The sequence below is a fragment of the Tamandua tetradactyla genome, chromosome 10, assembly GCF_023851605.1.
Source record: "Tamandua tetradactyla isolate mTamTet1 chromosome 10, mTamTet1.pri, whole genome shotgun sequence".
Classification (NCBI taxonomy): domain Eukaryota; kingdom Metazoa; phylum Chordata; class Mammalia; order Pilosa; family Myrmecophagidae; genus Tamandua; species Tamandua tetradactyla.
Genome location: NC_135336.1, coordinates 41,700,466 through 41,725,643, shown reverse-complemented (window position 1 = coordinate 41,725,643; position 25,178 = coordinate 41,700,466). Strand labels below are relative to the sequence as shown.

Sequence of the window (25,178 nt, the reverse complement as noted above, 5' to 3'; positions counted from 1 at the left end):
CTCTTGTTTTCTATTGGCATCTCTTACTTTTGTCCTACGTTCTTTTGCATTATTCAAATATGTTTCAGTATTACATTTTAATTTCTCTACTGGCTCTTTAACTATACCTTCTTGTATTATTTTGTAGTTACTGATATAGGGACTACAATAAATATTCTTAACATATAGCAATCTACTTATGTAAAGACCTGTAACATTATAATTCCATTAAATTTCCCCATCTGTCATATCTTACAGTTGCCTATATTATAAGCTCCATCCTACAATATTATATTTTTTGCATTAAATAGTTGATTGCCTATTAAAGGTTTTTTTTATAAATAGTATATTATATGTATATATACTATTTCTGTTTTCTTCTTTCTTGTTTATCTGAGTTTCCATCTAGTGTCATTGCCCTTCAACCGAAGAATTTCCTTTAGTACTTCTCACAGCACAGGTCTGCTGGCAATGAATTTTCTCAGTCTTCCTTCATTTATATCAATATGTTTTTATTTTGCATTGAATTGAAGTATATTTTCACCAGATTTAAAATTCTGAGTTGAGAGTTTTTTTATGCTAGCATTGTAAGGATGTTTATTTGTTCCTGCTCTGCATTTCTTTCCTGATGAGATTTCGGCTTGTGTTCATGTAATTGTTTCCCTGCATAATTTTTCTGTGGCTGTTTATATTTGCTTTTGATTAGTTTGACTATGATGTACCTAGATTAACTTTCTTGTATCTTTTCTGCTTAGGGTTTTCTGAGCATTTTGGATCAGCAAGCTAATGGATTTCACCAAATCTTAGGAACTTTTATCATTGTTTCTTCAAATATATTTTCTGCCCTATTTTCTATCTTTTCTCATTGTGACTCCAAATAAGCATGTTAGATTGCTTAATATTATCCTAAAGGTCGTTGAGAATCTGCTCATTTTTCAATTGTCTTTCTATTTTTCAGTATATTAATTATATAATTTGTATTGCTCTGGCCTTAAGTTCATTGACCCTTTCTTCTGTCACCTCCAATCTAATGTTATGAAATTGAAATGATCGATCAGTTGTAGGATTTCCAATATCCTGTTTAAATTTTTTGGTGCTGAGATTTCAATCTCAGCATTATTACCTTCTTTTCCTTTAAGTCACTAGTCATATGTATAATAGCTAATTTCAAGTTCTTATCAGCTAATTTCAACAGCTGTGTCATCTGAGGACAGTTTCTGGACTTTGGGTTATATTTTTCCATTCTTTACATTCCTACTAACATTTGATTATATATTGGAATTTTGGGATGATATAGCCAATAAAGACATGTCGTTAATTTTTTAAGTACATATGTGTGTATTAATGTGATAATGTTTATTTAACTCTCTTATAGGACTGCATCAAAACATGTAAACAAGGACCTTGGTAATCTGGAAGAAAACAAAAAGTTAGAAGAAAACAATCATAAAACAGAAGCCTAAAAGAGAAATTTTACTAGTTGTTGTCCAGGTGGGTAGGCTGTGTGAGGTTTGTTGAAATAATTCCCAGGAAAGCATAAAACATCCTTAGAGATGAAAGGTAAAGCTTTGACATTAAAATGTGTCATACTTGCAGCTTTCAAAACAGGAAAAGAGTTTCTCAGACAGAAGCTTTTGTGACTCAGAAGGTGATCTCAGAAGAATAAGATCTCACAGTCTCCTCATCCTCCCCCAAATAATCATTAACCTCTGAGTAATCAAAATCATTTTTGAAATTTTCCCATCCAGTTAGCATGTTTTATTCTAATGCCAGAAGTTTTACTGAGTGCAAAGAAGCTTTTTTTGCTTATGAATTGGCATTGAGATTTAAATATTTAAGATTTATTTTTAAAATCTATTATAAGAATAATTTAAATTTAATACAAAAATTTTAATCTTAGGATTTAATATACTTATATATGAGAATGTATTTATATTCCCATCTCCCAGATCATCAAAAATAAAAGGCTAACAAACTTGTGTATATGTATATAAACATGTATTTTTATAGATACAGTATATATATATATACATGTACATGCATATATGTGATATGTTTGTGTATATGTGTGTTTAATGTTTATTATCACTGTTACATATATTACATCTATTATATATAATAACTACCTGTGTGTAATTTTTAAGACAGTCTCAAAGAGGGATATATTTTCATGGGAATGGCACTTGCAATTTGAGCTCTTAATTTTTATATATGTTCCTTGAGTCAGCCAAAGAGAGGAGCCATTTGGACAAATTGCTTTATGTTTCCTTGAGAATAACCATTACTGTATCTTAACCTTATGATCCAAAAATCCATGCCAAACACTGTAAACCTTTGGTACATTATACATAAATAAGCTCTGATTTGAGTGGATCACCCAAGTAGGTTAATCCCGTAGTAAGGATGGGGAGGGTTGCGCGGTAGAGAATTACAATTGGAAGGATTCACACGTGCGAGAAAAGTAGAATAACTGAAATAAGATATGTTTAAAACCTGAAAACCAGCACCTCAAACTAATTAGATAAAAAGGAAAGACGGTGTGACAGTGGCTCAGTGGCCGAGTTCTCGCCTGCCATATCAGAGACCCAGGTTCGATTCCTGGTACCTGCCCATGCAAAAAATAAGTAGTCGGAACTGGATACCCTTCCATATCCCTCCTTCCATCATAGGCCAAGTATGGAGCATTCTTATCTAAATTGTTATTTTATTTCCTTAGGGTTCTACTGTCAATCCTTTGTAAACACAAATTTTACCTTCTCATTTCTTCAAAATGAGGTAGAGTAATTTCCCAGAAGAAAAATCTGCCTGAAGAAAAGCAATAGAAATAGAGTGTGATTTGAAGGGACGAGTGCATTTTTTAACTTGAAGAGAAATGAAAGGAGCATTTTTCTGAAAAGTCTTATAATCTTAGTATGAATTATTAAATTTTCACAATTATAAAAAAATAAATAATTTCCAAAGCATTATTTGTAGAAAGGACATAGCAATGCCTGTGATATTACAGATGGACTCAGGGACAACAGGATTTTATAAAAAGCTCCTATAAAGAAATTCCTGCGGTAACTTACCAAAATATTTTTTCATCATTTCAGAGAAAAAAAAAAAACCATATAGACCAATTGAAGCATGAACGTGGATTGTATTTAAGACATATACAAAGACACTGGCAGCAATTCATGGTTCAAGTATTAAGCAATTCATTCTACCAAGCTGTCACAGGATTTTAGAGAATTATCTCAAGTGAAATAATGAAATGAAATTACAAACAATAACAATAAATTTTGGCAGCCATGATTATAGGTCATATGTTGTGTTTGCTTTGATTTTTCTTTCTGTAAATGTCTGTCTGCACTGAGGATTTCCTTTTGGTTTGCCTTTTATGTAAATTTTTTACCTAGCTATTTTTATACACTGTAAGCTTTGTTCTGGGAGTTGCTGTTAATCTGATGTATAATGTAATGTTTTTATTTCAATTGTTTATATGGGTAATCTGAGCAGGTACACTTCTGATTCTGATTGCTATCAGCAGTGCCCCAAACTTGGTCACAAGTACCTAAAACCCAAAGGTGGCAGCTTGTGAAGTTTGGGGACATACACATTGCCCTAAATAAAGCTCTGATTTTTATCACAAGGGAGAAGGGTGGCAGAGAATGAGATTGAAAAACATCATATGAGCTTATTCTGTGTAGGAGCCACCAGCTGACTCTGCAGTCAAATCACACGCGCATATGGACACACATACATAATAGTGGTTCTCCCAAACTGACAATTTTGCCTCTTCTGAAAAAAAATTTTTAAAAAACAGAATTTGGGTATCACTTACCTTTAAAGACACCTGCTAATAAATTATGTTCTGTCAAAAGAAAACACAAACCAATGTGTGAAAGACAGTTTGAAAAAATCATTCACATTTTCATAATTCACCAGGTAAATCACTGTAATTAAAAACTGATGTTAAATCCTTTGGGTTATCCACTGCCTTAAAATTATAACTATTTCCTTTTAAAAAAGATATCAGTCAGAATTGGAGATTTTTAACAGTGGTCATTATCAAAGCTGTGTTATTTTCCACAGAATATAGAATATATATTTTTTTCGTGTGTGTTTTTGTTAACTACACTACAGATATTGAATGCACCTTGAGATAATTTAGTGTTTTTAACTGGTACATAATTTATCAAGCAGTACATGAAAGTGTAATAATAAAATGTCTATGTATCTTTAGTTACATTCAAATTTGTAACTTTATAAACATGTTTTATGCTTGAGGAAATTTTTAGGGTGGTAGCATAAATGAAAACTTTTTGAAGTAGACAGGATATGGGGCAATAGTTACTGGTGATTAGACTTTTAAACTTTGCTCTGTCAAGCAGAAGCCAGATTTCTGGGAGAACACTGCACGGCCATTTTTGTCCCAGGATTTACATAACTTTATATAATGAAAGAAAAAAAAATGAACATCAGATTTCCAGATATGGAACTGTGTTCTTTGAGGGGAAAAAAAAAAGATAGCTGGTGTTTGTTTTTCAGACTGATGGAATAAACAATTACGAAGGCAAAATAAATTGAAGATTAAAGTCAGATGAAGATTAGAAACAGCATTTTGTTTTGCCATTCCTGCATTATTTAGAAACATATATTGTACATTTGTAAACCATTTACTGCCTGGGTAACCATGACTTTTAATAAAAGCTTCCTGTAGCGCATTGTAATGAATTAAATATATAAAATATTCTACTAGATTCAATGCTGTATAACAATGCAAAAAAAAGAAAATATGTAATTTTGCCTCTGAACTTTGATTTACTGAAGTTTTATTTGGCAAGAAAAAAATTGATTCTTGGTTAACACTTAAACCAAAGTGAAAGGGGAGAAACCAAAGTTATTTGTTTTGCATGGCTAAGCCATTCTGTTATCTTTGTAAATACTGTTATTTCTCTTTCTTTTCTTTTTAGAATTTTTTAAAAGAAATCTGAAAATTTTTGAACACCTGCTTTCCACAATAAACCAAGACCACTAAAATGAAATTACTTCCATATAATTTTTTTTTCCTTTTTTTCTTTTGGTGTGGGAGATCAAAGCTTCAAAGTCTAATTCCTAAGATATATTTGCAGAAAGAAGCAATATGATTATAGAAAGAGAGGGTTACACTACAATTATTTCTTGGCTTCCACTTGCAATGGTTAACTAATTCCAAAAACAGCTGTCAGAACTTAGCAGAACACTGGAAATGCAGAGCCCTGGACTGAAAGCAGAAAATTTGATGGGAAAAAGGAGACAACATTAGTACCATTGAATCGATGCCTGGATGAAGAGGAAGGCATATTTGTGTAATGGCAGCCAAATGCACAGAGAGGTTGGAAAGGAAGAGAAGTCACAATCCTCAGCTTGTGAGGTTTCCTCTCTCCAATTTAACTCTTTGGCAATAGGAGACAGGTTTTGCCAGTTCAAGGTTCACTCCCTATCTGTGATTACAGAAATTGTATGTGGAAATGGATTAACATATCCGTCTATGCCTAAAAGATAATAAAACTGAAATATGTCTTCACATATCTCTCGCAGCTGTCTGCCTTTTGTCTAAGCTAGGATGTTAACGTATAAAAAGTGGTTGTCTTTATTAAAGAATAGAAAGTATATAGTGACTATCCAATTCTATAAAGTGGGAATTCTTAAGAAATAAAATTGTTAATGCCTTCCTGTTATATATTAGGTGGGTCACCTTAGCGAGTGATTGGTTCTATAATTTATGTGTTTCTATCTTCAATTGATAATATCATACTTATTGTGTGTATCCCATGTTGCTTCCCCAGGAGCTTAATTAAGAGGACATTTCCTCTTAGGCAAGAATGCTTGCCTGCCATGCCAGAGGACCCGGGTTCGATTTCCGGTGCCTGCCCATGTGGGGAAAAAAAAAGGACATTTCCTATTTCTTCACATATACCATTAACACAATTAACATTACAATTAACATTATCATTTTGAATCATCTAGGCATGAACTTACATGGAAGTGCTTTCCCTTCAAAATACAGATAAACCGGCAGTATAGGTCAGAAAAAGAAAGTAGTATCTCTTGAACCTATACTATGAGCCAGAGCCATACATACTATCTTATTCAATCCTTAACAATTGTAAATAGTATCAAATGGCCCCCATTTAATAGCTGAAAACTGAGGTTAAACTGCACTTAGCTTCCAAATAAATAGCTGTATATGAAATCAGGTCTGACCGATTCCAAAGCCCATGCTTGTGCCAGTTTACTACAGTTCCCAGACTCCTCTAAAAAGATCTTCCTTTTCACAATATACAAAATTGGGAAATAATGACACATAAATTAGTTGTACCACCTATAAAGAACTATCACAAGATGTTCAAGTAACATAATAGGCTCCATGGTATAATTTTTCAACTGCATTTGGATTATATTAATTATATAGCAAATTAAATAGATATATATATATACATATAATATCACATTTTACACATGCACATACTGCTGTCTTATACTAATTACCTATTATGAGACAGGCACTATATTGAAATTTATTGCTTCATTGAGTCCTCCTAAAATCCTGATAAGGGAGGGGTTATTCCCATTTCACAGATGAGGACAAGGTAAATAACCTTGACAACAATCAGAAACAAACATATTGTTGAGCCAGGACCCAAGACCAAAATGTCAAATTGCAGACTCTACTTACTATATTGTTTTTGCCACCATTAGAAGAATGTATATCTATCTCCGCTTGGGGGAACCAAAAAGATAGATTTCAATTGAATCACCTACTCATTTCTCCCTTGTAAATAATGACATTCATATTCAAGGTAAAAGATAATAGATGAAAAGTATGTGAAAGCTACTTTAAATATAATAAATTATTGTTAAGTGTTAGTGTTTTTATCCTATATTAAAGGAATTAAATGAGGCTAACAGTATTATTAAAAAATCAGTGCAGTAGATTTAGCTTCACATGCATCATACTTTAGCGCCAAAAATACTTCTGGTAAACATAGATGTACATTCATTATTACCTAAGCTTGATACAAAATTTTTAAACACATTGTATTTGAGAAACATGAAACAAGAAAACTGGAGCTTATTTTCTTTTTTCCCAGCACCTGTCTTCACCTATTCACCATCCTCAATCTAATCCAATTTCTTTTACTACCCCATATTCTTCTTCATTGTTCTTTCTTTCTATGAATATTTCTCACACAAATATTCACTGAAAAAATGAGCACAGGCACACAACTCCAAAAGCAGATTCCATTCTCAAGTTATTTGTCCTTATCCCTTTTATTAACTATGGCTGGAAAAGGTTTTACCAAGGTGGTCAGGCAGCTGAATAACAGGAAAGATAATTCATATGAATGCACATCTGCATGCAACCCATTGTGAGCTATTTTAACCCATTTTCCTTCAAGAGAGGACTACGAATTGCTTATTGGGAAAGGAATTATCTGAAGAACTGCAAAATATTGGCAAATAGGAAGCAGCTGTGGTTGGAAATGTCCATGGTATTTTGATGGGTGACATTCTCAAGTGTAACAAACAAGAACAATAGCACATTAGACACAACAGCTGCAATGAAACTTGTGTAAGTAAACCTAATTGTATAGACTTTAAACTACAGAGAAATAAATTAACACCTCAACATCATAGAGGTTCAAAATAAATTGTGAGAATCTTTGAGAAATCTTGTATCGCAGAGAAAGAAGCTATGGTCTTCAGAGGGTGAAGTACTCACTAAAATGTTCCTTTGGGAGCTATTAGGAACTCAATTTGGGCTATTTGGGAGCTAAACAAGCAAAATGAAATCTCAACTTCACCCACAAATATTTTCCTTTTGATTCTGTCTTCTCAAGAAGTACAGGAGAATCTGAGTTTATATTAAGCAGTTTAAATTAATTGAGTAATTTAAATTAACAGCTTGATTCACATACCATCTGATAAGTTCATGTCCACATAAATAGCAGTTGAAATTTTGGCAGCTTAAAACAATTCTTTGAATTCTCGTAAGCAAGAAAACCACGTTATTCGTGAAAAAAGATGAAGTTACCACCTGAAAATTGATTGAAAGTGCTCTCTTTGGAATAGCACAATTAAAAAATGGAATATTTATGTTAAGAAAAGGTTTCTATTAAAGTATTAGAGTTAATCCTTGGGTGCTAAGCTTTTACTAAAAACCTGATTTATTCGTAAAATTGGGGTTTTTACATTGTAGGTAATAACAACTAAGTTCCTTTTTTAGATTGGTCAGAAATGCCCACAAAAATCTTTAAAACAGTCTTTGTATTGAAAGACAAGTGGGCATTGACTTTTACTGAACTGATTCCAAGAGGAAATATTGTTTTCTAAACACTTCCACATTTATCTATAGTTCTTGTAATTTTCAAGTTAGTTTTCTTTGTCTTTTGTGCATAATAGTAGTATATAAGCTGTTTAAAAGATGATGTTTTAGGTCACATTGCAACAAAACACACATAAACAACAAATAGACTGTTTCCCGTATTCCTAATAGCTGGGTTTTTTCACAGAAATATATTTAAAAGCTGCCTGTCATCCCTCTGTTATTCTTTCATTACTTTGTGCTTATTTTTTTAGATAATTAAAAGTTATTAAAATATCATATATGTATTTCACAGATATTTCACAGCATTCTTTATGTTTTTTGTAGTGAGGGATAAGAATGGTAATGTATGTAATCAATGTTCAATCCAAAGGGCTGTGCAGACTTAGAAATATTATTATTGTCATCTTTATGGGGACTCTGTAACATACAGGGATACCTCTGAGATATTGTGGGGTTTGCCCCAGACCCCCACAACAAGTAAATACTGCAATAAAGTGAGTCACAGGGTTTTTTTGTTTCCCAGTACATATAATTTAGTGCATATGTTTACACCATCCTATAATCTCTTAAGGGTTTTGGAATGATAAACAAGCATTGGCCTCAACTTAAAGTTAGCACCCGCATTAATCCCTAATAAGAGAATTAGCCAATCCTTTTAAGTTTTGAATCCAAGGCAATAACTCCTCCTCTAGCTATGAAAGTCCCGGGTGGCATCTTCTCCCACTAGAAGGCTGTTTCATCTACACTGAAAATCTGTTGTTTAGTGTAGCCACTGTCACCAATTACTTTAGCTAGAACTTCTGGATAACTTACTGTAGCTTCTACCTCAGCACTTGCCACCTCACTTTGCACTTTTATGTTATGGAGATGGCTTCTTCCCTTACACTACATGAGCCAGGCTTTGCTAGCTTCAATTTTTTTTTCTGCACCTTAGTCACCTCTTTCAGATTTCACAGAATTGAAGAGAGTTAGGGCCTTGCCCTGGGTTAGGCTTTGGGTCAAGATAATGTGGCTGGTTTGACCCAGACCCTTAAAACTTTCTCTATATCAGCAATAAGGCTGTTTCCCTTTCTTATTATTTGTGTGTTCACTGGGCTAGCACTTTTAATTTCCTTCATGAACTTTTCCTTTGCATTCACAACTTGGCTAATTGATGCAAGTGGCTTAGTTTCAGCCGATCTCTGCTTTTGGTGTGCCTTCTTCACTAAGCTTAATCATTTCTAATTTTGATTAAGCAAAATTGATTTAAAGTAAGAGATATGCAAGTCTTTCTTTTGCTCGCACCCTGAGAGGCCAGTGGAGGGTTATTAATTGACCTAGTTTTGATATTGTTGTGACTCAGGGAATAGGGAGTCCCAAGGAGACAGAGAGAAATGGGAGAATGGCTGGTTGATGAAACAGTCAGAACACATACAGCACTTATCAGTTAAGTTTGTCGTTTTATGTGGGTGAACTTCATGGCACCCCCAAACAGTTATATTAGCAGCATCAAAGATCACTGATCACAGATCACCTTAACAGATATAATAATAATAAAAAAGTTTGAAATATGAGAGAACTACCAAAATGTAATAGACCTGCAGTGGGCACATGCTGTTGGAAAAACCGCACCAATAGACGTGCTTGATACAGGGTTGCAATGAACTTTTGATTTGTAAAAAGTGCAATATCTGTGAAAGGCAATAAAGCAAAGCACAAAAAGTGAGGTATGTGGGTAGATGGCGTGAAATTGTATTGGTCCTGTTGGCAGCATTGCCCAGTGACTCCTGGCATTACACAGAACAGAACCTGGCAGTGAGGCAGTTTTTATTAGTTCAGTTCCATTATTCCCCTCTCTTAATATTGGAAGTGGGGGGCGGAGAGACTGGGGGCTGGGATGGTTGAGGGATGAGGTGTCTGCTTCTAAATGTCTCTAAAGATGATTTTTCCTGACTTTGAATCCAATCATGTAGTTAGGAACAAAATCAAGTGGGCTTTACCATGATAGTTTACATAGTTAGACAGAAATTAAAGACAAGAATGGAGTGGAGAGATTTAGAAACTTGTATGAACACAGTTATATTTGGGTCTCCAAATCAGCTCAAGTTTTCAGTCTTAAAGCAATATACTTACAATGCTTTTCTTAAAGATGACTTTCTGTGATGACGCATACAACCAAATTCTCAGTGACCATCCACTCAATCTTGATTTTGTCTAGTTCACGTTTTCTTCCCAAAGAAGTTACCACAGTATCGGGCCCTCCCTCCTACCCCCTTCTGTGCACACTCCAGGACATGGCTCCTAAAGTCAAATGGTTCAGTGCTAAGTGTTACAAACAGCATTGTGTTCCTGACTGTTTTGTGGTTGTATTACATGCCCTAAATCTTTACCCCTATTCATACCCTTTGCTACATGACTTTGCAGTTCCTCCTACAAAAAAGCCGGAGCATATTTTTCCATCCCTTGGCCCTAGATGTAAGATGTGCTGTGGTCTATAGAATCACATGGAAGTGACAGTTAGTTCTGGGTCTAGACTTCACAAAGCTAGTGTGTTGCCTTCTTATATGGCCTAGCATGTTTGTGCTTGACCTATTGTACTTCTGTCATTGCCATGAGAAGAACTAGACCAGGCAAGCCTGCTAATCCCTGTAAGAATTTGAGATATACATGGAGCAGATCAGTGCTAGATAAGGCGCCTCAGCCAAGCACAGTCTAGAGTAGAGTTCCCAGCCAGTCTGAAGCCACATGAACAAGCCCAACCAATAACAGCTGAGCCCGATCTAAATTACCTCTTTCTCAGGTGACCCATAGGCTCTGGGATAAAATAATCAACAAATAATAAATAATATTTATTGATAATAAATAAATAAATAATAAATCTTTGCTGTTTTCAGCTACTGAGTTTTGAAATTGTTATGTAGCAATAGCTAACTGGTATATATAGGGGCAACTGATTCCCTGTTTGACTTATCAGGTCAGGGTAATACCAGTAACATTCCCTCCACAAAAATACAGAACATTTTATTAGAAGCTGCACTGATTGGTCTTTTGTGCTTTTGAAATGCTTCCCAATTCCTTGGCATTTTGGGGACCAATATTCACTACCCAGGACCTCCAACCCTTACATATGCAATCATATATTCTTCAGTTTTAACATATAAGCATTAATTGCAGTAATGCCAAGTAGCTATTTAAAGATATTTTCTAAGTGCATAAATTTTATACAAGTCCCTTGGAAGACTGGTCACATGATGTGTTCGGCTTGGCTCTGGACTGCATTTGTCCTTTTTCATTGTTCCGAGAGTTCAGCATTCAAGACAGGCTCATATAATTGCTCACTCTGTATGCCCACATAATTACATGCCAATACCTTTCCCCAAATTAGAAATTATATTCAGGCTGGATATTCTGCTGACACCACATTCCTCACCAAATGTCAGAGTCTCTTAAAAAATCTTCTCAGCTCAAAAGGCCTAATTAAGTTTTCAGTAATTCATGTCATTGGTCATTAGGAAAATCATACAAATCAGCAAGCACTTAGGGGCTTAGGCTCTAAATCGGGAATGAAGCTAAAAGATCACAGGTAATGGCCCTAAAAGAAATAAAAAAAGTTTTCTCACTGCTTTCATTAACCTTTTCCTTATGTTTTCATATTTCAGGCACAGGTTCTCTAGACCCATAAAATTGCCCAGCAGGAAGAGTCAGCGTAAGGAGAAGGAAATATGATTAAGACTATTTAAATGGCAAACATGTGAGAGGGACTTAGTAAACATATCTATAAGTAGACACAATTTCACCAAATTTTCTTGCAAGCTATGCAGATCTTGGATGAAGAAATGGTGGTGATAATGTGGGGGCAGGGAGGGGTCTTTTATTCTTGAGTCCCACAAATGGCACAGGGCATGCTTGCGGGCCAGATGAGCTTATTGATTGAATAGGAAGGAATAGACGGTCCTTAGAAACAAGAACTCTGATTGGACTTCTGGATGAATGAAGTCTTCACTTGTTAGTAGTGAGGCCTAGAGCATCTTACCTAACTTCCTGAGCATCTGTTACCTCATCTGGAAAACAGCAGCAACTTGACTTGCACCACAGCTTGTTGTCACTTAAATAATAAAATATACACATTAAATTAAACAAGACTCTGTGACTCATTACTGGGGGTGTTTTCCAAAGATTGAAGCATTAGCATAGAAATAGTACGTTTTTAAGTACGAAATTACAGTGTCTTTTCACATCCCAGAGAAAGCAAAGTCTTTCAGGGTTTTGGACAAGCTGAGGATATCTAATGTGTAGGTCAGTCTTTGTTCTGACCTGGCTGTTTGTAGTTCTTCCTGGAAATGGTCATCTCTTCATACATGAAACACCTCCTTAGAGGTAATGCCACCAAGTCTCATTTGGCCAAAGCCAGATCTGCACTGGCATATACAGGCTCGAATGCAGGTGAAGGTTTCTTATAGGTAAGAGGATCACAGTACCTCATATCTAGCAGGCACTGATGGTATCCAAGTTCATCCTAATACTTGTCTACTATGTTGAATATCAACATGGACACAGTGACCCAGTACAGCTGTCTTAGTTTGCCAGGCTGCTGTCCTGTGAATCACAGTCAGTTTAAACAATAGGAACTTATTGTCTCTCAGTATAAGAAGCTAGAAGTCCAAAATTAAGGTGTTGGCAGCAAGGTGCTTTCTCTGAGGTCTGTAGTACTCTGGGGGTAGCTTGTCAGCAATTCATAGCTAAATCTCTGCCTCCATACTTCACTATCTCTCTCTTTGTCTGTCTCCTCCTGACTGTATTCAAATTTCCTCTGCTTATCACAACTCCAGTCATACTGGATTAAGGCCTGCCCTGGTAGAGTTTGGCTTTATTTTAAATAATAACGTCTTCAGATTCCTATTTATACATGTGGTCATATTTACAGGACCAGGGATTAGGACTTGAACATGTCTTTGTGGTCAACAATTCAATCTATAACAGTTAAGATTGATAGATTGACATTTGGAGTGACATCACATCTTCCAACTGAGTAAGTTCAATTACTAGCTTCCTTCTCATCCTAGTCTTTTGCAACTCTGTGACCTGATAAGACGTATTAGAGAAAAAATAATAATAATGAAACAAGTAAAGAAGGAGGTGTCTTTACATATCTCCCAAGGCCAGAGATCTTGAAACCATCAACAAATAAAAAAACTTCCTCTCCAGCCTCTGCCCTCCTCCTTCCCCATGCTCTAAGTCTAGAGGGTTGAGGCTACAGATACAAAGCTTTTGAGAATAGGGAAGAAAACAGTCACATCTCACTTCTATACCCAAGAAACTGGAGCAAAATGGAAAAAAGAAAAGTCTTACCTTACAATGAAGACTGAGTCGTTGATTAATATCTTGGAACAGACACTTATATTAACTGAAATGACACTATATTTGGTGATTTCAAGAGACAGCAGAATTAAATGAATGAGCCAAAAATTCATGGGGCTGCCCAAGCTTCTATCTAGGGGCAGGGTGGTTGACCGAATCTTATACCCCTACAAAAGACATGTTCTTAGTTTTAATCACCACTCCTGTGGGTGTGAGCACATTTGTAAGTAGAACCTTTTGAAAATGTTATTAATTAATGTGTGGCCAAACTGAATCAGAGTGGGTCTTAGTCCGTATTACTGAAGGCCTTATAAAAAAGAAGAAATGCTGATTTTTGTCCATAGAAACAAGAAACCAGAAGGAGCCAGAAGACATAATCGTCAAAAGTCAGAGAAAGCCAACGGGGAGACCAAGGACATTGTCACGCAAAGGCAGACTGCCATCACCAGAGCACTATGGACTCCAGGCAGACGCATGGCCTTGCTGACACCTAAATCCCAGTGTAGGGTATTTTTCACAGCAGTCCTGGCAAACTAAGACTGGTGGAGAACTTACAAATGAAGCTTTTTTTTTTTTCAATCTGTTTAGTTCTTTAGATTAGATGTCATTGAGTGGACAATACAATAACAAAAACAATTTTTAACTTGAGCTCAATATTATTATTTTTAGCATTTTTATTTTACAATATAACATATATACAAAACAAAGAAAGAAACAACCAATAATTTTTAAAGCACATTTCAAAAAAGCAGCTACCGGCCACAAAGGACTGTTAAAAAGGTGAAAAGGCAGCCAACTCAATGGGAGAAAATATTTGGAAACCACATATTGGATAAAATCTTGACTATTGTATAAAGAAATTATACAGCTCAACAACAAAAGAACAAACAACCCAGTTATAAAACGGGCAGAGGATATCAACAGACACTTTTCTGAAGAACAAATACAGACGGCTGAAAAGCACATGAAGAGTGCGGTGCAGTGGTGGCTCAGTGGCAGAATTCTCACCTCCCATGCCGGAGACTTGGGTTTGATTCCTGTGAGCCTGCCCATGCCAAAAAAAAATAAAAGCACATGAAGAGCTGCTCATCTTCATTGGCTATAACAGAGATGTAAGATAAGATGACAAACAATGAGCACAATATTATTTTTATATCTGGACTTTAAAAAGGAAAAATGATCACCTATGATGTGGAGTCCATAAGTGACATCAGTTGACTGCCAGAAAAAATTAGGTAATTACAGGTAAGGACTATATTTGTGGCAATTTTTTTGTGATTCCTCCCACTTTTCTCTTCTTTTATCAGACTTACACACACACAAATAGAGAATGGCATATATTATCCAATCATTATTAGAACTAATGTGAAGAGCTTTCTGTTGCCAAAATTACAAATTGGATTTTGAAAACATTGTATTTGTGCTTGTTTGAATCTATGAACCCCAGAAAATGCATGTTCTTCTAATCCAATCTTATGGGTACAGACTTATTAGGGGTGGGATCTTTTGATTAGATTGTGTCCATAGAGATGTGATCCACCCACTTGTGGGTAGGACCTTTTAATTACATTATTTCCATGGAGATGTGCCCTGCCCATTCAAGGTAGGTCTATTTAAGGACCTTGAATGGGTCCTTAAAAGAGCTCACAGAGAGAGAAAGAACTCAAAGACAACACAGAGAGCAGATGCCAAGACAAATGTTTGGAGATTTTTGTGTGTTTGTATCCTTTTGTCGGTACCTTAATTTGGATATTTTCAAGCCCTTGGAATTGTAATTTGTAACTTAATAAATCCCCTTTGAAAAAGCCAATCCATTTCTGGTATAGGGCATTCCAGCCTCTTTAGCAAACCGAAACAATATCCATTTCCTATTGTGTCCTAATAGGTAACTTTGTAAACAGAGCATTATAGAAGCATTGCAATTACTGCTGGTGATAGTTGGACTTGAAAGATTTGGGATCATAGATCTAAATTAACACATGGTCTGATTAGAAAGCACATTACAATGCAATTCTTCATTTCCATTAGGAAACTGTTCCAAAATTAAAATCACGCATGATTAGAGTATCAGTTCCTTGAACTTCTGCATCTCAGGCAGCTTTATAATTAACAAGCAAAGGGCAATTTTTCCAAATGCAATGTTTAATACCACTGGCATGTCTCTCCCTCAGAAACTAGAAATTTTAATCCCTTTATTATTAATTTGATTAATGCAAATTGTACGTGGCTATGAAGGAATAGAGGCAAATCAAAGTTAGCACATTGATTCATTTAAATTTAAATTGCTGAGAAATGATTTGCTCTTCAGCCTGTGATACCAAGCAAAGGAAAAATATTCCATGTACAAAAATAGATCTTTCCTTATATGAGGAATTCAGGGAAATATTTCAAGTTCAAATGACAGTATGCATTCTTGGATGATATATATTTTCTGTGGAGTTAGGGAGGAAAAATAAAATCCTTAACACACTCAAATGACAACAAAGTAACTCCAGAGGCAACTTCGTTAACCAAGAACTCATGCGCTAAATGAGAGGGTCATCTGGGCTGCAAACAACACCTTAGAGAAATATTACCAAGATAATTCTATAAATCTCATTTATGTGTCATTTTCCATACTATTGCCCTTTTGCATTTCACTGATCATCATTTTAAGCAGAAATGTTTCTTCACCTTGAAGAATACATATGTCTATAGAAGATAGCTCCAAATATACTTTGATTTTAAAGAGTAATGCATACCCACCCCCCCACCCCCCCACAGACAGTTTATTTACATAATATGCTAATGAAATACAGGAAGGTCAGTAAAGCACTTCTTAAGAGCCTCAAATGTGAATACTAGGGAAAAAGTCCTATTTTTATTTCAGCCTTGTGGACTTATATTCGGTATTCCACTCATCCAAAATGCCTTTCTTTCCCCCCTGCAATTGTCCACATGCTTCTCTTTCTTTAAGACAAAATCAAGCTGCGTAGGGGTGTTTTACTCACTGATGACTCCAAGCCTCTACAGTAGTGTCTGTTTCATTACAGACACTCAATAAATATGTATAAGGAAAAAGGAAAGGAAAAAGGAAGAAAGGAGGGTGGCAAGAAAAGGGAGAGAGGAAGGGAAAATGGTAGGAGAGAGGGAAAGGAATTGTTCTTGGACACGACACATTAAGTGAGGAATGGAGAGGATTTATATCCAAACATTCTACTAGGCACTTGTCCCCACCCGCAGAGGTCTTTCCAGCTGTGAGACTAAAGAAAGCACCAGGTACGGACTGAGACATGACCTTTATTACAGTAATTTACCTACAGGAGTAAAGAAGAAAGCTAATCAGGGAATCACGCTGCTCCAAAGGTGGTCCATTCAGAGCTAGGTGGAAGTGCTCCACCCTTCGGCAGGAATCAACAGGACCAGTTATCGGGGCCTGAGACAGACATTCCGTTGAATGTGAGAGCATGGGTACAGCAGAGGGTCTCGTGACACAAGGGTAGGACTGATTATAGTTTGTGTGCACAGGCTGCTCTGTAGATAACAGTAAACATGATAACATCACAAGGACTCCAGGCAGGAGGTAGGGGATAGATTAACATCCTACACAGAGAAGGGTCTGGTCTCTTACATACGTTGACCTTTTGCACACTCCTCCTTCCCCAGGGAGGTCAGCTTAAACACTAACTGACCCTGGGCATACACGCGCTGCGTGCTTTCAACTTTCGCAAAGACCTAGGGAATGGCTTGGCTGCTAGGTCCCCACAGTACTCAACGATTCTTAGACTTACTATGTCTAAGTAAACCTTTTTTGTTATTTGAAGACTGTATTTCAGCAATCCTAAAGTTCACATTTTTCTTTCTCACATTTTAACATCTGTATAATCAGGATGCAAGTTATGCCTAGTGATGTCTTGTTTTGCCCAGCAGCAGCCATGGGAGAGATCATTTTATAGGAAACATCAAAATCTCCAGCACTGATACTTGCAAAATTAATTTTTGATGGCTTGGAGGGTAGTCATAGACACAATACTGGAACCCTCTTTTAACCTGTGTTTGTAGGTAAAGTAGCTTGGAATTATATGGTCCAGAAAAACGTGTTCTTAATTTAATCCATTCCCGCTGGTGTGACACCATTGTAAATAAGACTTTTCGGTGAGGTTAAAATGTGGCCCAAAGAATCAAAATGGGTCTTAATCCTAAGGCCAACAACAGAGATGCCATGAGGCGGAGCAAGAAACTGGAAATGAGTGAACAGGACCTGAAGGAAAAAGGAGAAGACACTACCATATGCGTTACCATGTTACGGAACTCCAAAGATTGCCAGTCAGGCAGAAGATACCGACCCCAGGAGAAAACAGGCCTTCTAGTCTCTGAAACCATGAGCAAATAAATTCCTGTTGTGAAACCAAATCATTGCATGTTTTTGTTTTAGCAGCTGAGAAACTCAAACGATTGGATACAAACAACTGTGGGAACGAGGCAGAGAGGGCATGGATCAAACTGGTTCAGCAAGTTCCAAATGAAGATCAAAAGTAAACTAGCTCTATATTATTGCCCAAACTGGCATAAGAGCCAAGCACCAAAGGATTTTAATTATTTTTTTACTTTTGATGGCGCAAAGGAAAAGATGAGGTAAAACATAGACCTTAATGGGGCGGTGTGATGGTGGCTCTGTGGCTGAGTTCTCACCTGCCATACTGGAGACCCAGGTTTGATTCCTGGTGCCTGCCCATGAAAAAAAAAAAAAAGACCTTGATGACTATGAATTGGAAAGCAATGTGGAAGTCACAATTTGAAAGTTAAAAAATTTAGGAACGTGTCTCCATGTAGTTTGCTAATATAGTTGATTTTTATGTGAGTGATATATATTAATGATTAAAATTATTCTCAAATAATACTATAGGTACTTTTTGAATTTATAGGAAATAAAATTTCTAAGGGATAAAATGTTTTATGGCTTAATTGACAGCATTTTTTTTCTTGGTACATAAAATAATTGTGAATCCTATAACTGGTGGCATTTTGAGTCCATGAAATGCAGTATATGAAAAATAGATACAACAAAGGAATTCCACCTCACAAAGATTGATTAGCACTAGCTTTAGAAAAGTATAATCATTGCTCTCTTAAGTGAACTTGCTATTCTATAGTGGAGAGAGCAACGCCGTTACCTGAGTTTGAAACCCTCTCTGCCAAATAACTTTTGCAGCTTGGACAAGTTATTCAACTTTTCTGAGGCCATGGTTTCTTCATTTGGCAATCAGTGAAAGCAGTGCCTCCCACAAAAGATTGTTGTGAGCAATATATGAATACAGAAAAAAAAGTGCCTGGTACCTAGAAAGTACTCATAAACAGTTCCTATTATTTGTATTTGTTTGCATCTATTACTTCTCAGCCAGACATGGAAGATCTTCTAACTAAAGCCTCAATTCCTATTACTTCCCAGAGGAACTACTTCCTCCTTGTTTGCCCTTAAGGCTTGGTCCCTACTTCTAATGCCTTGTATTAAATCATCCCTCCCGTCTCACGTCAAACTTTAAAATCCTGATCATACTCCAAAAGTTAACCCATTCATTACTCTGTGTTCCCTGCAGACACATAGATGGGTCTAGAGGTTTGAATAGATTTAGGTTCAATTATTTAGGAAGTCATCTCTTACAGGTAATGCTGTGTAGTTCCGATGATATCACATCAGAGGCACGTGATATTTTGGTTGACTCGCTTTTTTTTTGCACGGGCAGTGTTCTAGTTTGCTAGCTGCCAGAATGCAAAATACCAGAAACAGAATGGCTTTAAAATGGGAATTTAATAAGTTGCTAGTTTACACTTCTAAGGCCGAGAAAATGTTCCGATTAATACAAGTCTATAGAAATGTCCAATCAAAGGCATCTAGAGAAAGATACCTTGGTTCAAGAAGGCTGATGAAGTTCAGGGTTTCTCTCTCAGCTGGAAGGGTACATGGCAAACATGATGGCGTCTGCTGACTTTCTCCTGGCTCTACAAAAATGGACTCTCTCCAAAATGTTTCCTCTTTTAAAGGATCCCAGTGAGCAACTCCACCTTCAGTGGGTGGAGACACACCTTCATGGAAATCATCTAATCAAAAGTTACCACCCACAATTGGGTGGGTCACATCTACATGGAAACAATCAAAATGTTCCCATGAGCATTGAATGAGGATTAAAGAACATGGCTTTTCTGTGGCCCACCACAGATTCAAACTGGCACAGCAAGGCACTGGGAATCGAACCAGAGTCTCTCGCAGGGCAGGCGAGAACTCTGCCTACTGAGCCACCACCGTCGTGCCAACCTGATTCACTTTTAATGATGATAAGATCTGGGATTCAGGGTGCTGTCAGGCTGAAATCTCCGTCACAAAGTTTCCCATCTACTTTTCAACTAATGATTCCACATTCACAGATCGATCATCTTTGCCCAGAACCACTGATAATGTAGGAGTTCAAGGTGATGATTTTCTAATTCTATCATTAGTCCTGCATTTATTAGGGGAGATTCTTCTATAAAGACGAACATTCACACATTCATTATTTGGTGATTCTTAAAGTGCAGTTTATAGAGGAAATGCAGAATAAATGTCTGGTTCTTTCTCTCTCGATTTTCAGTAATGAGATTGGGTCTAGTGCCCTCCAGTGGTGATCAAGGAGAATTTTTCTTGAGAATTTTGAACTAATGGATTTTTATATACTTTGCTTCAATCCATCGCAGCAGCTGTTTTTTTTTTTTTTTTTCATTTGTGCTTGCATTAGTGAAGGTTCTCCAGGGAAACAGAAGCAATAAGATATATATTATCATTTTATAGAGATTTATTATAGGAATTATCACAGGTGAGCATAGGGATTGACAAGTTCAAATTCCATACATTAGACTGCAAGCTGGGAACTCCACTGAAGGTTTCTATGAAGTCCCCAGGAGAAGCTGGCTGACTGCAGTAGCGGTAGAACGTCATCTTTCTGATTGCTGAAATCATTGGTTCTCCCTTTAAGGCTTTCAACTGCTCTGATGAGACTTCTCTCGCCACTGAAAGCCATCTCCTTTGTTGACTGTAGGTATAGTTAGCCGTAGATTCACTCAGTCAACTGACTGATGAAATACTCTCACAGTAGCAACCAGGCCACTACTTGCTTGACCATAACCTAACCAAGCTGATACGTGAACTTGACCATTACAATGTTGGAATTATCCTATTTCAGTCCATCAAAGCCCTTTGCCGTGGGTTTGGGCTTTTTTGTTTTGTTTTGTTTTCTTTTCTTTTCTTTTGACATGTGCCAACTGATGTAGATAATTTCTCTTTCTGGTACATTAAGATAGCCCAGATTCCTCTTCACATTTTCTTACCCAGTCCTAGAATCAACTATTTCAACAAGATTCCTGGAATATTTCAGCGCAAAAGAGTATTTAGAAAAGGCACGAATTCCCATGACTCCTTGTGCTTTTCTATGAAAAGAGTCAGAAAATAAATGTGACTTTTAAAACAAAGAAAATATTGAGGTTCCAATTCAAATATAAGATTGTAGGTGTTTATCTAACTTCATTGACTTTATATATGCATCTCCTTTTTCGCTTTTCTTATGCTGAATATTTCCTTCCTTATGAACATTAATATAAGTTTTACTTACTTTACACTATGTATAAGTATTATTATAGTTTTAAAATAAAAATAGATGCACTACTAAAAGTAGATTAATATTTATTACGTTTTATGTTTAGTCCATATTCCCCTAAAGATGTCCAGCTCATGTACAGTGTGGCAAAATCACCTAAAATTATCATTTTTTAATTTGAAGTAATTTTAACCCTGTATTGTTATGTAGCCAACAGGTTTATTTCATTTATTTTTTTCTTTTATTTTTAGTTAAAAATAATTTCTCCCTATTTATTTTTTCTCAATAATATACAATATTTACATGGTTACAAGTCAAAACTATTACAAATATTCATATTTCAATCGTATCTCCTTTTCTAACCTGTTCTCTTTCTTCCTATATAGGTAACCATCATTATTGAATTTATTTAATTTGGGGGGTTATCTGGTCATTTTTTTTGAAAATGTGAATATTTGATATTACAAATAAAGCTTTAATAAATATCTGGTACACACTTCACTTCATATTTTTGCCAGTGTATTTTTTGGCTACATTGCTAGATGTGGGATTGCTAAATCAAAGGATAGGTATGAGTACAGGAGTACTAGACATTATCAAAGTCCCTTCCACATGCTTTCTGTCATTTCCTGTTCCCATCAGCAATGTATGAGTGTCCTGTGGCCAAACATTTCAATTTCTTTGCTGTTCTGATATGTAAGAAATATATCTTAATTTAGTTTTAAGGCGAATTATCTTATTTTTAGTGAAATGAAATAACTTATGCATTTCTTTTATGAAACTATCAGTTTGTATCTTTGTTCATTTTTCTCCTGAGTCATGGGACTTCTTCTTCTCAATTTTAGGTACTCCAGCCTTCACATATTGGGTTGTAAAAATTGTTTTTTTCACAAAGTTGTCAACTTTCTTTTGACATTGTCTAGCTTAAAATCTTATTGATAATAAGTATTCAAACATTCTTTGAGTTAAATTAGTATTTGTTTACAGAGAGCAGACATTTTTACTGAGGCTAAGATGTCCAGTGAGAACTAATAAATCTTAATTAGAGCTTTCAGCACACAATTGGAATGCTAATAATTTGTTTGTAGAAAAGGATATTAAAATAATACTTGGAATGAATTCTATAGTCATAAGACTAAGGTTAAATAAGTTTTTACATAGTCTAAAAACTTTGGATTTATTTAACAAATATTTATCACCATAGAAGGAGAAGCATTTTAATTCTCTGATCTATACTTACTTGGTTCTTCTATCCATAGTGAGTGAAATATTAGAAAATATGAGAAAGAATTCTCACTATATAGTCCATGAAGTTTTGTCCCCCCACAACCATGCTCCAACCATTTTTTTCCCCTGGAAAATGGTTTTTACCCCTGCTCTCTTCTGTTCAGATGGTCACCAACATCATCTTCGTCTACAGTGATTGATCCTGATCCAAGACGGAATGATTGGTGTCCTTTCCTGAGGCTTCATGATTTACAAAGAGAGAAAACAAGCTGCAATTCCTCTCTGGTACAGGTTACACATTTATCCAACTCCATGTCCCCCATAGCGTAAAAGAAGTTAGTAAGCTGTACAAAGAGTGAATAATGCAAATAGAAGGTTCCAACCTGAAACTCTACTAGTGGAGTGAGAGCAGCTATATCTCAGGGTGGTCCCACGTGTCCCCAAGGTTCCTAGACTTTCCCCTGCACTTAAGTCCCTTTGGATAACAAAGTGTAGGGTCAGTTTCTGTCACTGGCAACCAGAGTTCTAGCACACACACACGCACACACACACACACACACACACACATATATATATATATTTTGCGAATTGTTTCAGGGGACTCATGAACTTCCTGAAGCTTATCTTTGAGCCCTTCTCCATAAACTTCTGAATAAACCTTTGTTCTAAGCTATATTTCAATTCTATAACCATTAGTCTCTATATACTATTTGTTCAGAAAAACAATAATTATCATAAACTCTTTTACTTTGTAGCTTTTACACACTTGATCAAATTCTGTCTTTATAACCACAATTCAGTCAAATCGATATGATCATTTTGTTTTTTCATAAAAACACTGAGGCTGGAAAGGTTAAGGAAAATTTTCCAAAGTGGCACAGCTAAATTAAATCTAGTTTTTCTGATTTAAATCTGGAGGGTTTTTTTCTCTACACTAAAGTTGCTTGTATTATTGAATCTGTTGGTTGTTTTTAATTATTTTTTTAAGTTACAACTTTGAAATTTGTATTTAAAAGAATACAATCCAATTGAAATAAGAAAGCATTCCCTATTGGCAAGATAAAATTTTAATGATGGAACTGTGCATGGAATATTATTTTAAAAGAAGATTTTAATAATTTATTTTAATAAATAAGATGTAATGAATACCAATAGCCTTCTAAAACCCTCTGAAATCAGAAAACCCTTAGGAGAAAAGATCCATAGAATTCAAAAGATCATTACAAATAATTAGAAATGCCTGTCACACATCCACCATCGAAGGTTCGTATAAAATGACTGACATATAATCCACCTGGACTAATCTTCCAACTTCAGTTGAGTTTCTACAAGAATCTAGTTATCCTGGAGAGGCTGAAGCCCGCAGAAGGAAACCAGAGAGAAGAAAGCTCCCAACTGTGTGGAAGGGCTTGGGTTTTTTCCTGAATGCAAGCACGAGAATCACCCCTTGCAAGTTTGCATTGCAGAAATAATTAAGACAGCAGGGGAAATCATGCTCCGCATTATCTGTGAGTGAACAACTTGCTATTCACACTCTTCTCTGGTGAGGCAGAGGGCCAAATGCACAACACAGCTAAACAAGAGATCCTCAGCTTCCCCAGGCTGCACACCTCCCCTTTCCACCCCAACCTTCTCTGTGGTCAAATAGAGATTTTTCTTTTGATCGGGCGATATCCACAATTGACAAACCTCAAATCAGGAAATTTTAAAAGAAGGATTGAGAATATAAGGACAATGGGAGGGCTTTAGCTGTGGCTGTATTGTAACTGCTGCCCTAGATTTTGTCCTCTCTGTGGAGCAATTGCACAGCAACCACCTTCTCTTGGCTTACAAAAGGTTTCTGTGCTCCGCTGTGACTAGAAGACACATTCTCACTGTTAGTGGAGTTTCCAGGTTGTCAAGCTCTATGATTTACAAGGCCCCCAGATACCTTGAATCTGGTTAACTCCCAATTCCTTTACTCCAGGAATGAATACTTTCTGTGCTAAGATATAGAAGCCGCCCCAGCTTAAAATTAGCTTCTCTTAAGTAGAATACGTTTAGTACAACTTACCTCCAGCTAATTCTGACTCCCCTGCCTCCTCTCTCCATGTTTGAGGTTTCTGAACTGCTGGTGGACACAGAGGCCAGCAGGAGGCCAGTCTTCTCCTTCCTTTGTAATCCCTCACAGAACTCAATCAGAAACTTTGAGCCCAGTGAGTTCCCAAGACATGTTCTTGATTGTGAGGTCATCTGTCCACACAGGAGGTAAAACCATAGGGTGGCCTCTTCTCCCCAGGAAGCCTCCATTCTCCCTCATCTCCCAACACCAAGCATTAAGGCTTTAGAATTATATAACTGGAGGAGCGTCTATAACAATTTGCTCACCCATAAGACTTCTCTGAGGTACTGCATATTCATGACAAGCAGACCCTATTTGAAGGTAGTCTAATAGTGAAAAAAAAAAATGAGGCAGTAAAAAGAGAAGGAAATGGACAATAGATTCCCAGTAGGAGTGATTAAAGGATGCAGATCAAGAAGATACACTGAGGAATTCTATGTGTGCTACAGAGAAAGAATATTAAAAAGTACTGAGTATGAAGAAAAGCTAAAGGATAAAAACTGGGACTGTATAACTTAGCAAAACCTAGACTGGATGATAATGGACCATTTCTTATAATCATACAAATATAAGAAAA

At 36.2% G+C, this 25,178-nt stretch overlaps 1 protein-coding gene and 1 long non-coding RNA gene across 3 annotated transcripts in view; one reads left to right on the top strand and one right to left on the bottom strand.

The window, feature by feature from the left end:
• ALCAM (activated leukocyte cell adhesion molecule) overlaps positions 1 to 1,470 on the top strand; it is a 198,811-nt gene extending 197,341 nt beyond the window's left edge. For both annotated transcript variants that reach the window (XM_077118504.1, XM_077118503.1), the window contains one exon: positions 1,355 to 1,470. In XM_077118504.1, coding sequence (XP_076974619.1) covers positions 1,355 to 1,442 — 88 coding nt within the window. In that variant the 3' untranslated portion in view covers positions 1,443 to 1,470. The remainder of the gene's footprint in view (positions 1 to 1,354) is intronic.
• LOC143648443 (uncharacterized) overlaps positions 1 to 24,690 on the bottom strand; it is a 61,990-nt gene extending 37,300 nt beyond the window's left edge. Inside the window, exons 1-2 of the long non-coding RNA XR_013158553.1 lie at positions 24,554 to 24,690; positions 18,297 to 18,376 (exon numbers count right to left, since the gene is read on the bottom strand). This is a non-coding gene — a long non-coding RNA (uncharacterized LOC143648443). The remainder of the gene's footprint in view (positions 1 to 18,296; positions 18,377 to 24,553) is intronic.
• Positions 24,691 to 25,178: the final 488 nt, after the last annotated feature.